Source organism: Myripristis murdjan, chromosome 21 (genome assembly GCF_902150065.1).
Source record: "Myripristis murdjan chromosome 21, fMyrMur1.1, whole genome shotgun sequence".
NCBI classification, from domain to species: domain Eukaryota; kingdom Metazoa; phylum Chordata; class Actinopteri; order Holocentriformes; family Holocentridae; genus Myripristis; species Myripristis murdjan.
The window spans coordinates 23,254,361-23,270,480 of record NC_044000.1 but is presented as its reverse complement, the minus strand read 5'-3'; the positions used below and the strand labels follow the sequence as shown (position 1 = coordinate 23,270,480).

General features: G+C 42.4%; 1 protein-coding gene across 1 annotated transcript in view; it reads right to left on the bottom strand.

Annotated features, from left to right (window-relative positions):
• The window catches only part of dgkh (diacylglycerol kinase, eta), a 70,731-nt gene that overhangs the window by 25,748 nt on the left and 28,863 nt on the right, over nucleotides 1–16,120 (bottom strand). Inside the window, exons 5-7 of the mRNA XM_030080681.1 lie at nucleotides 7,876–7,980; nucleotides 5,465–5,597; nucleotides 337–443 (exon numbers count right to left, since the gene is read on the bottom strand). Coding sequence (XP_029936541.1) covers nucleotides 337–443; nucleotides 5,465–5,597; nucleotides 7,876–7,980 — 345 coding nt within the window. The remainder of the gene's footprint in view (nucleotides 1–336; nucleotides 444–5,464; nucleotides 5,598–7,875; nucleotides 7,981–16,120) is intronic.

The window sequence follows — 16,120 nt, the reverse complement described above, 5'->3', positions numbered from 1 at the left end:
AAAAACAGACATGTTTTCAGTGTTACCACAGGTTTTTTTTTTTTTATCCTTGGCTGGTGGAAAAGCCACTGCAACACTGCTTAGACCATGGGGAGCTAAAACCTTCCATTACAACCCAGACTAAATTATTTTTAAAAATTCTTCTAAATTATTTTAAGGGTAATAAGGTAACTTGCAGGTAGTTCTAGCCACCTCCTATAGCCAACAGTATGGGAAAGTCTAGGATACATTATTAGCTTTACATGAAGAACTGGCTGATGCAGAGTAGGTATAACAGTAGACACTCACACACACACACACACACACACACACACACACACACACATACAAACTTACCCCATCCTCATCCTCAATGATATCCTTCCCAATGGAGGCTAGGGTTGTCCATTTACAGTTATTAGTGGCTCGGACAGCACAGCGCTTGTGGGCTTTGAATTTGCACACTGCAAAACACAAACAGCCAACGTGCACATCAGTCAGTCTGTATGATAATTATTTACACTGTTTATATGCAGTTAATAATGGTAAACAGTTTTATACACAGTATACAGTTGAGGAATTAAGGAAAAATAAATCATATTCCAAAGCTTTTCCTATAGGCTGTAGTTAATTGCACAAAAGCACCGATGAAAAAAACGTGCACGGTGAAAGAGAATCAGCATGTGTCGTGCAGTTTCCTAATGAATCAAGCCCTAATGAGCTGTCAGTACTTAGCAATCACCAGCCTGTTCTGCAGCTATATATCTGACAGGCAGCGGCAGAACGAAACGACATCGCAGGTCTCAATCCATTTATCTGTAACCCTGGGCCTTATGGCTGCCTGATCCAGCTCCATGTTATACTGTCTGGATCACTGTGTGTTAAAACCATGCAGTTTGAATCTCCCCGATTCAAATGCACGAGAGAGCTAAATACCCTTTGATAATGACAATGCTGACACAGACACTCGCACGTGTTTCTGCGGAATTAGCCGCTCTGCTCTGTGCGGCGGTGAAGCGATACAAGTGAAAACCTCCGACTGTCTGCAAGATATGAATGTACTCTGGTCCCTCAGCATCCTCGTCTGAATACAGCCTCAACACATTAGCACCGAGGACACAGCAGCCCACATCAGGCCAGAATATTTCACATGGTTTGCTGTTTTGTTTTGCCAAGTCACCCATGAACTTGAACGCACCATCCCATATCACGGGATTTCATGTATGGCAAGGTAGACCTTATTCCTACAGTCCCACATTTTGAAATGACATCACACTTGAGGTTGAGCCAAGCTGCTGTATCAGGGTTCCCACTGAGTGTAAAATGTAAAATTGTCTAACTTTCACAGGACTTTCTTTAAAATACACTTCCAATTTAGAGAAGTTATTAAAATTTTCTGTTTTATTCTGTGGAGTGAATAACCACCAACTTTCTAAACTGAGGCTGAAAAAAAAAAAAAAAGTCTGTGATATTCCCTGACTTCCCCTGTCCGAAACAGAAATTTCAAAATTCCATGACTTTCCAGAAATCCCTTGAGTGGTGGGAACCCTGATTTTATGTCCTGCTGCAAGATACAAATCATACAAAGTCTGGGAGGCGGTAAAACATTTGTAATTTCAGAGATTTCCCCACTAAAAAACGCATTAGAAATAAATGGATCGAAAAAGTCCCAAGGGATAAAAGCTCAGATTTCAAGGTAACACACTTGGCCCGGTACAGCGACCAGGACTTTGCCGTGGTAGTCAGCTAAGCAGATAACTTCCCTGCTAAACGTCGTCAGGGTTGCACCAAAGCATTTGCAGACAGTTGGTACTGGCTGATATTATCTTTAAAAAGAAATGTTAGTGGTCGAATATCTTTACTGCCAATGTGTGGCTTATTGTGGAACTGGCATTTCTGCGGCGTTTATCTCCAGACATCACATTGTCTTTTGTGTATAAACACATAATGACGTTAAGATATGCATGTCTGAAAATCTAAAACTGTTTGCCCATCCATTTGTAATCTGATTCTTAGAAAAATGCATATTGGGATTGGTGCTGTTGAGGGTGGAGAGAGATTAGATATCCGGCCTCTAATAACCACACTGGTGCATCCCGAGTTGCTGCATTTGTTGTGTTTTGGTCTATCAAGTGCTCTCATGCTGAAATGTGAATACAAACAGAGTTTCCCACCTCACGGGCTCAAAATGGCCACCGTGTGGGAATACAGTTCCTTTTATAAGACAAGAGGTGAAAAGCCACCGTGTGGGACTCGGCCGGGGTGATAAAACGAATCTAACACCGACATCCCTCTGGTCATGTACATCCATCAAAGCGCACAGTATGTGCACTCTGTATGCAAGGAGTAGGAGGTGCTCACACGTTACTCACACAGAACGTCAACGCACTTATTCCAAGAGGCGCTGGACGAGCCCAGAGAATAAAATGTAAATGTAATGCGAACGCTCCATATCAAAATGTATAAGCAGAGAGAGATTGCTCTCACTGCTTTCTCCATTATGGATGAGACAGGCACTTAGCAGAGTCATGAATAATGTCTGCACTCCGGAGAGCCGCGCTTCCAGCCACCCCACCCTTAGCTCCCGCTGCACACACACCTGCAGACACGCACACACATTCACTTTGGCATCATCAGGAATCGGAGTGATATCTCTCCTTGTTTTGTGTGAGCGTGATTCAAATAAAGTCGGGCGTATCCGGCAGCAGCAATCAATGTCTCAATCCCGCCTGACGCTAAACGCTGTTAGGGAGCATTAGCAGAACATTAAGAGAACGCAGAGGACATGATACCACAGCCTGTTAATGGCCGTACTCAAATCAGGCTGGAACAAAACACAGTGTGTGTGCGCGTGTGTGTGTGTGTGTGTGTGCGTGATACAGAGAGAGCGAGAAGGGCTTGTCCATGTGCGCGTGTGTTTGTGTTTGTGTGGCTGCGTGGCACAAATCGTTCCTCATCGATTGTCCCGCGCAGGAAATCGAAGGGAAATATAAGCAGCTGTGATTGCTGTGAAACTGTTTGGCCGGGGGCTGCGCTCGACGTTTAATAGAGACGCTCCCCTCCTCTCTGTGTTTTCTCTCTGCTCTCCCCCACATGCTGCTACTCTGCTTCTCACAGGCGATGCTCCACCTCACTCTGCCTCTCCCTCCCGAGTCAATATCTCCAGGATCCTCCCGGAATGGACTCTTAACACCATCCGTATTTTAGGTCTGCGGCGTTATCTAAGACTTGCAAAAACAAACGTCTGGTTGTTTGCTGTCAACTCGTGCATTAAACTGCCTCTGTGCGAGAGGCAGTCCTGCTGGAGCCGACACGACCGCAACGGGTCTTGTGAGGCTGGCACTGTTTTAAATGGAGGTCCTGACATCCCGGTTGAGATGAGCATTATCTTCCTATTGTTGGTGAAGGGTTGTGGTGGAGGGCTGGTATAGCTGATTTAAATCTGAGCGCTGCAACAGAAGACTAATGAGGGTCTCTTTCTCTCACTCGCTCATCTGGATATGAGAGGGCCTCATTGTAGTAGACAATGAGCACTCAGTGGAGAGGCTCTTACTGCCCACACACACACACACACATGCACACATTTTATCGCGCTAACAAACATGCACATGCAGGCATAGAGAAATATGCAATCACACACACACACACACACACATGCACACACACTGGGGGACATTAGGCTAATTAGAATGAAAGGATATGCAGATGATGCTCATTAAGTTCTGCTGCCTGTCACTGACACTTTACATTACACCAGCTAAAAGAAAGTGCCTCCTCACACACATACACATACACACACACTCCTCATCTAAAATCACACCCCCCCCCCCCCTCCTCCCCCCACACACTTCACACACCTCACCCCTTCACAGAGGAGGTGTGGAGATGACTCAAGCGAGACACCTGACACACAGGATCAGGGAACAAGCTGCTGTGGCGTCATTCACGGGCTGAATGAGCAGATTTTTTTTTTTTTAGAGTATTGGGTGAACCGGAGGGATGAGGGATGCAAAAAAAGAATGAGGCGTGAATGGGTTGAGTCAACGCCTCGCTAACAGGCGGCGTGAAGTAAAAGAGCGCATGCATATAGGCTGACGCACGTAAGCTTTGTTTGTGCCGCATTCATGGCGGTTCGCTACTTCTTCCAGCCCTCGTTTTTTTTATTTTTTATTTTTTATTTTGGTTTTTTAAAGATCAATTTTTGGCTTTTCTGCTTTGTTCTATGTCAACAGTGGAGAGACACAGGAAAGGGCTCGGTCTGGAGTTGAACCCAAGCCACTGCAGTAAGGACACGGCCTTTAGATGTGGTACAAGCTCTGCCAGGTGACCCCAACTCTCTTTTTACAGCAACACAGCAAAAAAAAAAAAAAAAAAAAAAAAAACACCCAACTCAACAAGTCATGTCATCTCATATTTCATATTTCATTAAAAATAAATAATTGAATTAATAAAAACAGTGAGACGAGATAATCCTGCTTGTTTCCACCAAGTTTTCTGGGAACAAGTATAAATATGTTGAAATGAGGCAGAATAAGGCAGATCAGCTGACACTTGATTAACCCCATAAAGCCTGAACTATGAAAGAATTGGCAGAAAATTCAATTTTTTTGAAATTGAACCCTTTATTTAGTCCTATAACAAAATATATATAAAAAATAAAAAAATAAAAAAATATGTTATTACACGACCTTTCTGTTGTATGATATATGATATGTACTTGAAGTGCCAATGGTATGGTCCAGGGTGAACAGGGGAAGTGTTCAAAGGTATACAACAGTATTTTGGTCAAGTATTGATTAAACTGAAAATGAAAAACGGAATTGAAAATGTGTATCATATATGATACAAATGGCCTTATAGGGTTAAAATGACACTTGATTAAATAAGTCGATTAGCTTTGGAAAATAACTGGATTATCTCATCCCACTGGCAGATTATTGCACCTGGTTAAAACAACAACAAAAAAAAAAAAAACAACATAATTTTAAGAGCGAGTATGAGACTAAAACGACTTGTTAAGATGGAGATTTTTTTGCAGTGTAACGGTCTGATCGGCATCCAGCCCTGCATTTCAAAGACTCACGCTGGCTCCAGCATATACAACCTGCTCCACTTGGGAAAACATTTGAGCCAAGGATCCCACTTCCTCTCTATTCACAGGCCCATTAGTCTCATATTTTATCCAACGTGATCCAACATAATCCGACACCTTCCCACTTTATAGGCCAACATATTCCCAAATGGTGTGGCTCCAACTGATTCAACACTCCACCCATACTGAGGCAGATGGAAAACTGAGCAGAAAGACCGTCTGTCACTGATGAGATGGAGAAAATGTGAAGACGGCTTCAAATTGCCACGAGTTCAGCAAAACAAAAACAATATTGTCGGCTTCTCTATGTAAGCATCTACTTGCTGGACAGTAAACGTGTCTGTGAATGTCTCAGTGTGCATGTGAGAGCCTGAGCGTGTGTGTGTTTCTTACCTTCGCAGGAGAGGCCGTGGGAGGTGACCCCAGACAAGCTATCTTTACAGACATTGCAGAAGGTGGGGCGTGCATGGGAGCAGGCGTACCAGTTGTGCATCCCTGAGAAATGTTCCACATTAAACTGTGCCGTCTGGCAAACGAGAGGTTAAAACAGGTTGGCAGCACCGGAATGACATTCATCATCATCATGGTTAACACATCATGAAACTGTTAAGAAAAGATCACTTTCTTGTTACGCTACAACTTCATTACACATTCCTGCAGTGGAAAGGATTTGTACAGTTGTCCCTCGCTATAACGCGGTCAACATTTTTGCGGCCTCGCAGTTTCGCGGATTTTTTTTTGTACAATTTTGCATGCTTTTTTTTTTTTTTTTTACAGCGTTATACTGGACTTATTTTTCTACGAAGGTTTGAACTTTGAGTGTTTAAACAAGAGAGAAAAGTGAGAAAATGTTAATGCCTGTCTGAGAAAAGTGTATAAAGTGTGTAGTGAGGGGTTTTACAGCCTTAAAACATCTATAATCATTGTAAAAAATAAATTTCGCCTATTGCGGGTTATTTTTAGAACGTAACTCCCGCAATTAACGAGGGACCACTGTACTGTTTTACAATGGTGTTAGCTGTTGTATGTCATCATACATGCAAACAGCAGGGTTCTTAAACATCACCGCTCTTTTCAAATGGCCTAAATGTGGCCACACCACACACTCGTCCCCCCTGTTTCACACACGTTCACGCTCAACACCTGATCAGCTCATTGATTTCTTGTCTAGTCATGTCTGGTCTCGCTGCTCTCTAGGAGACTCCTGAGGGAAGCTGCCTGGCATTAGGAAAGCACACAGCGTGCCAAACAACAAGGCTACACAGGAGGAACCTCCACCAGCTGACACACACACATTAGTGTGGCTCCACCGCTCCGCGATTCAAGCAGGAGCGGTGCCGGTCAACAAGACTGGCTGGCTTTGTAGCAGTGTTAGAGCAAGGGCCCGCTGTGCGTGCAGCCTAATGTGAACAGTGCACTGTACATGTGTGGGCGTTGCATCTGCAGTAGTTGGCGCAGCAACACATACAGTTTGTGTTTGAGTTTGACAAGTACAACTGTAACAGGTAATAATAAACTGGGACAATCGGATTCTTACAGCAACATGTATGTATTGTAGGAGAGCATGGTAATTAAATGTTATCACACTGACATCTTGACAGGTGTGTGTGTGTGTGTGTGTGTGTGTGTGGGCACATATGTGTGTACCCTGTGGTGTGCGAGCTCTGGGGGTGCTGCTGCATTGCAGTGCAGTGGGGGCTGAGGGACAGGGTCTTATATAAGATTTCCCTCCCAAATCAAAGCCATTAACACGCAGTGGTGCTTTGCTTCCCTGCTGCACTCTCTGAGCTCGGCACCACCCGCCCTAACCGGCAACCAAACCAAACGCCCCCTCTTTAGACTTTTTTAACAGATGTGAGACGTCCAAAACCGATGCACAGCGGACTGAACCGGCGAAAAAATGTCACAGTGGCACTTCAGTAATCGCTCGGATGGTTTGTTCTCTCAATTCTTTGCTTGATTAAAGAGCTGAGCCTTAAAATGAGAGATGATCATTTGGATGGTGGACACTACCTCTCTTGCATGTGTTATCTAACCAGGCACCCAAAAGCAGGTCAAAGAGTCGGGCTGTTGCAGAGTAAAAATGTCTGCTTTTTTTTTTTTTTTTTGGATGATCCCCATGTGTCTGTTCCCCCATTCCTGTGAAAAGTGTGGGATTTTGCATGCATCACTGTGAATAATGTATTCCTACCACATACATGAGAGCATCAGGGTCTCTGTGGCTGCATTTGCGGGTGTATCTGGGACTGTGGAGCCTGTCTGTGACTGCACATGTACATGTATCTGTCACTGCATGTGTGTGTGTGCTTATACTGTATATGGCAGTGCTATGGGGCTGGTCGCCTAACTGTGTGTGTGCATGTATGTGTGTATGGCTTCTGCATAAACAACTCGGCAGTTCTCCAGTTGCACGCGGGCTTTACCACCCTACATAACACAGTAGATAGGCTTATTTCCCTCTTTATTCTACACTTTACACACCCATCTCGGTTCATAACTAGTCTCTCACACCCAGATATCAGCTATGCCCTGGATTTTGCAGCACTATTACAGCATCAGGATAGGAGCGCTAATAAAAAATATCCTCAAATGGTAACAGTTGGTAATAAAATTATATGAAAAAAACAGCAAAGTTTTGTCTAAATCTCCAAAAAAGGACATGCCTAATAATGGATACATTGTTCCTGCTGTGCTATCTCTTTCACTCCTCATCTATCCGTGCTGTCTTTCTCTCTTACACACACACACACACACACACACACACACACACTAGACACATACTGTATCTGGTAAGGGGCTCTTACCTCGTAATGCTCTCGGGACTGGACGGACTTCAGCGAACTGATCCAGTCCTCCATCTCTTTCCTGTTCTCAGCACAGAGGATGAGCCTACGGAACGGAGTGATCACCTGGCAGGAGACAGACAGACAGAGAGAGAGAGAGAGGGAGGGAGAGTAAAGAGAGAGACAGAGAGAAGGAGAGGTGGATGGGAGAGGGAGTGAGAGAGACAGAGTGATGAGTGTTTCCAGTCCTCTCCTCAGCCAGCAGTGCCACTGAGCAGAGAGAGCGATCGGCTCCGTCTTAAAGAGAGAAGAGACGAGAAGCCCCCTCCCTCCCGCTTTCTCTCTCTTTCCTCATGCTCTCTCTCTCTCTCTCTCTCTCTCTCTCTCCCTCATTTGCAGTAGCTCTCTCATCTCCCAACACCATCTTGATCTCAGTCTTTTCTTTAGTTGTTGTTTTTTCTCACCCCCCTCTCTCTCTCCCTCTCTATCTCTCTCTCTTTCTCTCTCTCTCTCCCAGCTTTGAGGCAGATTCGTGGTGACAGGCAAAGTGCCTCAGTAAAGGCTAAGAGCTTCTCCCCCTTCTCATTCTCTCCTGTATGTATGTGATGTGTGTGTGTGTGTGTGTGTGTGCGTGTGTGTGTGTGTGTGTGTGTGTGTGTGTGTGTGTGTGTGAAGGACAGTCTTCCTGTAGATAACCCTACTGACACATAGCACCCTTTCAGCACTCCATCACTTATTCATGCACTATTCATCTCTCCTTTCTCACTCTTCCTCCCTTTCTCTCTCTTTGACTCCTTGTGGCCTATTGTCATCACTGTCCACCTCAGAGAGAGAGAGGGAGAGAGGGAGAGAGAGAGAGAGAGAGGTGTGACTTTCACAGTGTAATTACAAAGGCTTTACTGCCAAGGGTGTATTAAGTCGGGGGATTTCAAATGTTTTCATGTTTAGGACCCTCAAATTGATTTTTGCTAAGCCCCGGACCCTCATTTGAAAAGACTATGCCCTAAAATAATGAAATAATGAAAATATATTTGTTTCATGCTTAGCGATGAACACTGACAAACAGATTCAAAGCGATGAGCTTAAACCATAATGCTAAAATAATGTCGTACAGCAATTTCTAGTGAATTAAACTGAAAGTGAATTATTCCTCGTTTGGCTTAGGACCCTCCAGAGGAAGATCATTCACAAGGTTTACAATTTTAAAATGGAAAGAAATGCTGAACAGTTTTGATATCACAAGTATGGACTTTTGTCTCTGTAGCTTTGTTGGGGAAAACACTTTGCAAGTTGTTATAGTAGTGATAATAGAAGTAAGGGCAGCTTCAGTTGTAGCAGCATTCATTTTACTTGGAGTAGTAGTTTTAGCAGTAGCAGCAATTTTAGAAGTAGTAGTAGCATTAACAGTAGCAGTACTAATAATGATAGTGGTATTGGTATATGCCACTGTATATTTATACTTTCCCTCTTTCCCTTTGTGCTGTCAAAATCGTCCCTTTTGACAAATCACAGTGTCACGCACGGCTCTAAAGACTCCTTTTAATATAAACCAGGGAACTTGTTTTAATGCTTTTTTACTGTTTTATAGATGAGAGATGAGCTGAACCACACATGGAGACGAAACACAGTTTGTTGACATACGATATGACTGGATTGCTTTATAGGCTGTCAGGATGTAATTTGCCAAAATTGCAGCCTTGATTTGAATTTTTTTTTTTTTTAATATGGAAATATTGTAACAAGTTGGAGAGAGATAGCAAATCCTGGAGTCAGTGAATACATCCTCCTTTGTTTGCATTATTTATTATTATAACTGTTGGCACTGTATTCTTATTATTGCCTCACTATGGGTGATACATTTTTGTTGTTTTCCTTTTTTCCCACAAAGACAGCGGCCATTGTTTTCACTTAATGATTGGAGAGCCATTATATCCTTACTGCCAGTAACTGGATATGGGTGTGATCGCCTGATCCACACGTCCTAACGCCTATACACAAACCTTCCACCCTCAAAGAAAAACAGCATGAACAGCTAAAGTAAGTGAAGTATATCTGGAAGAGGAAGGGTGTTAATTGGGAGTATGTGTAGGATGTAAATAAAAAAAATAGTAGAAATGGTATATTATATGGTATTTGTTTAGTATAGTATAGTATATATTGTATATTTATATGTATTTATATTTACAATTGTATTGAATTATATAGAATACATTTACATCAGTTATGAAGAATAGAACAGGATACACTGTATTGTTTATCTGTTTCTCTTTTTGTTGCCTTTTTTATCTTTTGTATTTATATACTGTATTTCACCAATTAATCGCCTGGGCGTTTAATACGCAAAACTTGGACCCCGGGCGTTTAAAAGAACCAGGCGGCTATTCGCTGCAGGCCTTTATTTATTTTTAGACAGACCTGCACCAGGCCATTATTGTGATCACAGTTACTGTCCAACATATTTACAGTCGGTCGATTTAAGATTACGGTACATCCTTTTTTTTCTAACGTTAGCTAGCTCTCTTATTTTGACAGAAAACGGAAGTGCCGCACAGTTATTGTGCGGTTAACTGTTTACTGCTGCAAAAATAAGGTGAGTAGCCTTATTTTGGGTTTACCTCAATATAATGCAAATAATCGCCCCGGCGGTTATTCGGGTGGGCGTTTAATACGCAAAATGGGTGCAGACCCCAGGCGATTATAAGAACCCGGCGGCTATTTGCGGCCCGGTGATTAATTGGTGAAATACGGTATGTAAAATGAACAGATATATATTGTTTGTTTTTGTTTTGTGTTTGTATACTTGTTCAAAAATAAAATCTTTCATTCATTCATTCATTCATTCATTCATTCAAGTGTATTCCCCTTCCCATAAATGACGTTGCAGCAGCTGAAGCAGGAATCGAGCCTGTCCATGTCTCGCTCACAGTTTCAAAAGGATATTCCACTCTCTTCCATGTCTCTGGCTGTCTCTCTGCTCAGCGCTCAGCCCTGGTTAGGGAAGCAGCACCTGAGGCCATTACAAGGTGTGTAAAACAGCAGCCAGACAACACACTCTCACGTCGCTCAGAGTGTGTTTGTGTGTGTGTGGATAATGCAAATTTCCATTTTGCAAAGACAAAAGAGAGTTTGTGCAATAATGCGCATGAATGTGTGTCTGCAGACGTGTGTGAATACAGGAGTGAGAGTGTGTGTGTGTGTGTGTGTGTGTATGTGTGTGTGTGTGTGTTTGTGTGTGTGATGCTGATAAACTCCATCTGCTCGAACACTGCCTCTCTTTCCGCATGAGGACAACAGTAGCTCGCGAACCATCTGGTTTCCAGCCACATGTGGCTAATGAAGAGACACAGCAGCTCTGGTGCACTTCTTAAAGACCATGATCCACACTGCTCTGAGGCAAAGTGGATAGGGAACTTTACAGTGTTTCCTATACGTTCACTTAACTAGCTCCACTGAGCCACACAGATGGAAGAAATGTGATTACCATGAATATCAGTTATCAGCCCTTACCGGACAGCCAACCCAATAAGCACACACACACACACACACACACACACACACACACACAAACCAATTCAACTGCAATTACAGTTCAGCTGTGCTTATGTTATTACGTAAATATCAACATAAAAGCCATTTTCCCGCCACATATTCGTGGAAGGGCCCAACAGAAACTGCCTCTCAGATCCAAAATCACTCACACCGCCCACATCTACCGAAAAGCAATACGAATTATAATACAACTCTGCCATTATAACTATGATAATCAACAAACTTCACTTTCTCCTTTCTAGCTTGACTTTTTTCTTATAGTTCACCATGTTACCCATATTAAATTTATAAGACGACAAATAATTTCTTTGTGTGATACTACGTGCCTAAGCTAAAAGATGAGTAAATGTCGCACCCAATGAATCCAAAAAAAGTTAATTTCATGAAGGTTTTTGAGTGTAACATGTTACAAGAAAAGCTGAACAAGAGGTAGTGCTGGATAAATTGTGTGAATGTGTACATCAAGATTGCAGGAAATAATGTTTGTGTACAGTTTGAATTCAAGATCAAGTTGAAATCAGTTTTAATTCAACATTGTCCTGCCTCTTGTGGACATACAGTAAATTGGTTTTCACAAGAAATGGATTTAATCCAGTGGACATGAGTCTATGACGAAGATACTTGCAGATTAAGTGGCCTAGGGAATTGAAACATGGTAAATGGACACTGCATCCCTCTAACTTGCCAAACAAGTGTTCTACTTCCACCACTCTTACATTCATGTCTTTGCATATTTTGAAGAAGCATACCATATACAACTTAGGATGACCAATTTCTGGTGATGTGATCACTAACACCATTTTCAATTTCACATAACTGCATGAACGTAAAAAAAGACTTGATTCTGGGTGACGAAATGGGGCCACAAATTAGTAGGAAATATGCCGCATAGCTTTGACATTAAAATCACAAAACAAAAAGCTAACAAGCGAATGTTGCCTCCTTCATTAGCTGATTTTGAAAACACCAGAGTTATCGGGGGACCTTTCTGCACGGCAAGTACAGAAAATGCTTCAAAAAAACAGTGAGGGGAAAATATATGCGCATACAGCCAGCTTTCATTAGCGGGTACTAGCCAGGCATCATCTTAGTGGATTAAGACAAGAGGATTTTAAAGGTCAAGCATGTTTCTCAAAAATAACAAGAAAATATGAGGCAGTTAGAGGGCAAGACAAAGACGCTGTCATAATACAGGAAGATACAGCTTAGTTAACAGTTTCAGTAAGAGGATACAGAAAATGGGAAATTTTAATGATTTGGTGGAGCTTGTCTTCCAATGCTTTCAACCTTCTCCTTGATTCTGACCCTTCCTTTGCCTCGGTTTATATTTCATCACTGGCAGAAGTGCCTTTCTAGGAAACTGAAGAAAGCTGAACGGCAGTTTTGTTAAATTCTGAACTGTTGCAGCACATTTAATTTGTTCTAAGTGGATAAATGAATGAACAGGATAAATTAAAAGTCTGGACAGGATCAAGCGATGTAAAATGCCAATTTGATATTGAAAATGCCAGTATTATCTGTATGTGTAGGTGTGTGTGTGTGTATCTGTCTGCAGCTAATCTTGCATACTACTACCTTTGAAAAACCAACTCCTCAACTGGGTTTTCTGCCTAAACATCTTCCCTGCTGATGTTTTTTAACCCTATAAATATATATATATATATATATATATATATATATATATATATATATATATATATAATAAAAAAATAAAAAAATATGTTATTACACAACCTTTCTGGTGTATGAAATATGATATGTACTTGAAGTGCCAATGGTATGGTCCAGGGTGAACAGGGGAAGTGTTCAAAGGTATACAACAGTATTTTGGTCAAGTATTGATTAAACTGAAAATGAAAAACGGAATTGAAAATGTGTATCATATATGATATGAATGGCTTTATAGGGTTAAGATTTTTTTTTTTTTTTTTTTGCCATTTCTGCTCTATTTGATTGTGACAGTAGAGAGAGACAACGGCAGGGGAGAGAGAGGGGCTTTAGCGAGTGGTACACGCTCTACCAGGAGAGCCCCCCTGCTAATGTTAAATGTTATGAATATGTCTAATGTTGTTCATGACATCCCTAAAAACGAATTTTATTAATGTATGCTAATATAAATAGAAAGTGGGCTTGAATATGAGAGTGTCTTTGGAGGCAGCTTGACCATAAACACTGTTTTTGATGCTATTTGTTGAATGGATATTATCAGGCTATTATTTTTTAATTTAATACAACAGAGGTATGGAAATCATTCTTCTGTTTAGCATGAGATAACATGAGATGGCATGAGATAGCATCATCTTCAGTTTCAAAAAACAAAATGAACATTTGGGCCTGCATGGGAACACCAGGCGGATTATTTTCACAAACAGTGAAGGGTGTCTTTTCGTTTACATTCTGTTTGTCCGTTCGCTTGTTGATCCTTCACACACACACACCGCCGCTGCCCGGATTTCTGCAAAACTCGAAGGGGAAACGCACGCTTGCACTTTCAAAAATAGAAATATCCTGATCCATGCAAGAGGGGCGCAAACAGCTGCAAGTCAAAACAACATGAGTGCATCGTTTGTGGGAGGCGACACGCTTTCTGCTTTCTTATTTAATGAGAGGAAACAGCCCACACAGACAGACAGACAGACAGACAGACAGACAGACAGACACATGCACACCTGCTTCTAAGCTTTTGTGAGTCACAATCAGATGAAAGTGAGGGCTCGGGGCTGGTTTGTTTGATGTATTGCATCTTGACCTTGAAACATCGGCTTGACATAACAACCGGCAGCCTGATCAATCAGCTTAATCACTCCTATAATCTATCAATCTGCTGCTTGAGTCCGGCACCTCTAATCAATATCTGGTGGGACTGGAAGAGAGCTGCGTGTTCAGCAGCAACAAGGACTCAAAGGAAAACATTTTCTCTTGTGCGCGTGAGAGAGAGAGAGAAAGAGAGAGAGAGATGAACAGGCTTTGATTTTTAAAGTGTCCTTTTATTAATTCATAAAAAAAGAGACCCCTCCCTTCATAAACAAGCACAAAACTGTCTACGTCCATGGCACACGAACACCTCACCATCTCTACTAACGCAAAAAACACAGATCTTTACTCGCCACTTTAGTCTCTCGTGTCTAATCCAAATAGAGGTAATATCTGATAATTTATTCATATATATAAAAAACCTGCCTGCATGAAATTTAGACTTTCCTTCACTCATACAAACAATAAGCCTGGCTGACATCACATGGATATAATAATACCATATTTTGTCATCAGAGGAAGTTATATTTAAATGTAACGCCGCTCCTCTGAGACAAGAAGTTGTTATAAAAAATGCGTGTGCACTGCTGAGGCTGAAAAAACACGAGGGAGGCTAAAACGACTGGAACAGAACAGAACAGTTTGCAGAGGGAGGATAGGTGTTCATTCTGAGGGTGGAACGATAATATAAAAATGTTATGTTTACGTTATGTCATGCACATTTTTTACATAAACAAAAATAAACAAACTGCCACTTCGCATCCCACCGGCGAGGAGACGTGGGCCCGGTCCAAACCCTCACCGGCCAGGAGGCGGCCTCGCTGCGGGGGCGTCTCTCCGGCCTCCTCTGGTTTACTGCTTTCACCGCTTTACCGCTTCACCGTTACCGCCACTCCATACCCGCTGCTGCCAGCACACTCAGCTGTTACCATGGTAACCCGTGTCTCGCCAGAGTTGCACTCCCAGCTCAGCCCTGTTTTAAATAGTCTGAGTAGACTTTTGCCTTTGTTGATTTCATACTGTTATTCTAACCCTATTCTCTGAATCAAAAAATGTTTTTTTTGCAAATAAGACATTAAAGATGGTAGTTTTTTTTCCTTCATGTACAAAACAAACCGAACTGAAACTGAACCGTTCCCTTAACACTGCAGCAGAGGACGGGTGTGGCTCCTCTCCATTCCTCTCTACAGTAAAGTCTAGAGTGCAGGTCCGATCCCCTCCCACTAGGAATCATTATCACCAAAAAAAAAAAAAAAAAGCCATCAAAAAAGCCTCAATAAGCTTGTTAAAAAAGCCAATCCTCTCCCTGCCACAATTCAGCAATACATAAAAACAATAAGCATAACAATAGCAAAGGCATAAACTTAAACCTCGGCTTGTATCAAAAGTCAATCAGGGCCCTCCTCCTCGGCCACAGTGGCTGCTGGGGGGCCTTCAGTCGGGCCCCCTGCCTCGCCAGTGGACCTGGTACCGTCTCTCTCTTTATTTGGGCTTGTGACTGATATTTCCACACTCAAAGCACCGGCAACTCTCAGCGCTTGCACAGACCACATAGGAACTGTCTCTGTTTCCTGAAATAGCCCACATCCAGGATTTTTGCCGGTGAAGTCAAACACATGAATAATAAGACGAGCTTCAACACAGCATCCTTACAGCCCAATGCAATCATTTTCACTGAACCAACCACTTTTCCAAATCTACCTCATTTTCGATAGACAGGGGTGCACTGGAAATGGTTACCGTGGTTACCAGGGCTGACAGGGAACCCCCCCGTCAGGACAAACACTTCCTTGACCCAGATTCCACTTTCAATCAGCTGAAAAAAAAAAAAACAAAAAACGCTTCATTCTTCATAAACACCACCGCTGCTGTAGTCGTTGGTGAAGCTGAGTCAGTGTTTCCTTGACTGACTTGCTCCCCCGTGCCGCTAACAGCACACCTCTGACTGTCAAAGTGGCCTCCA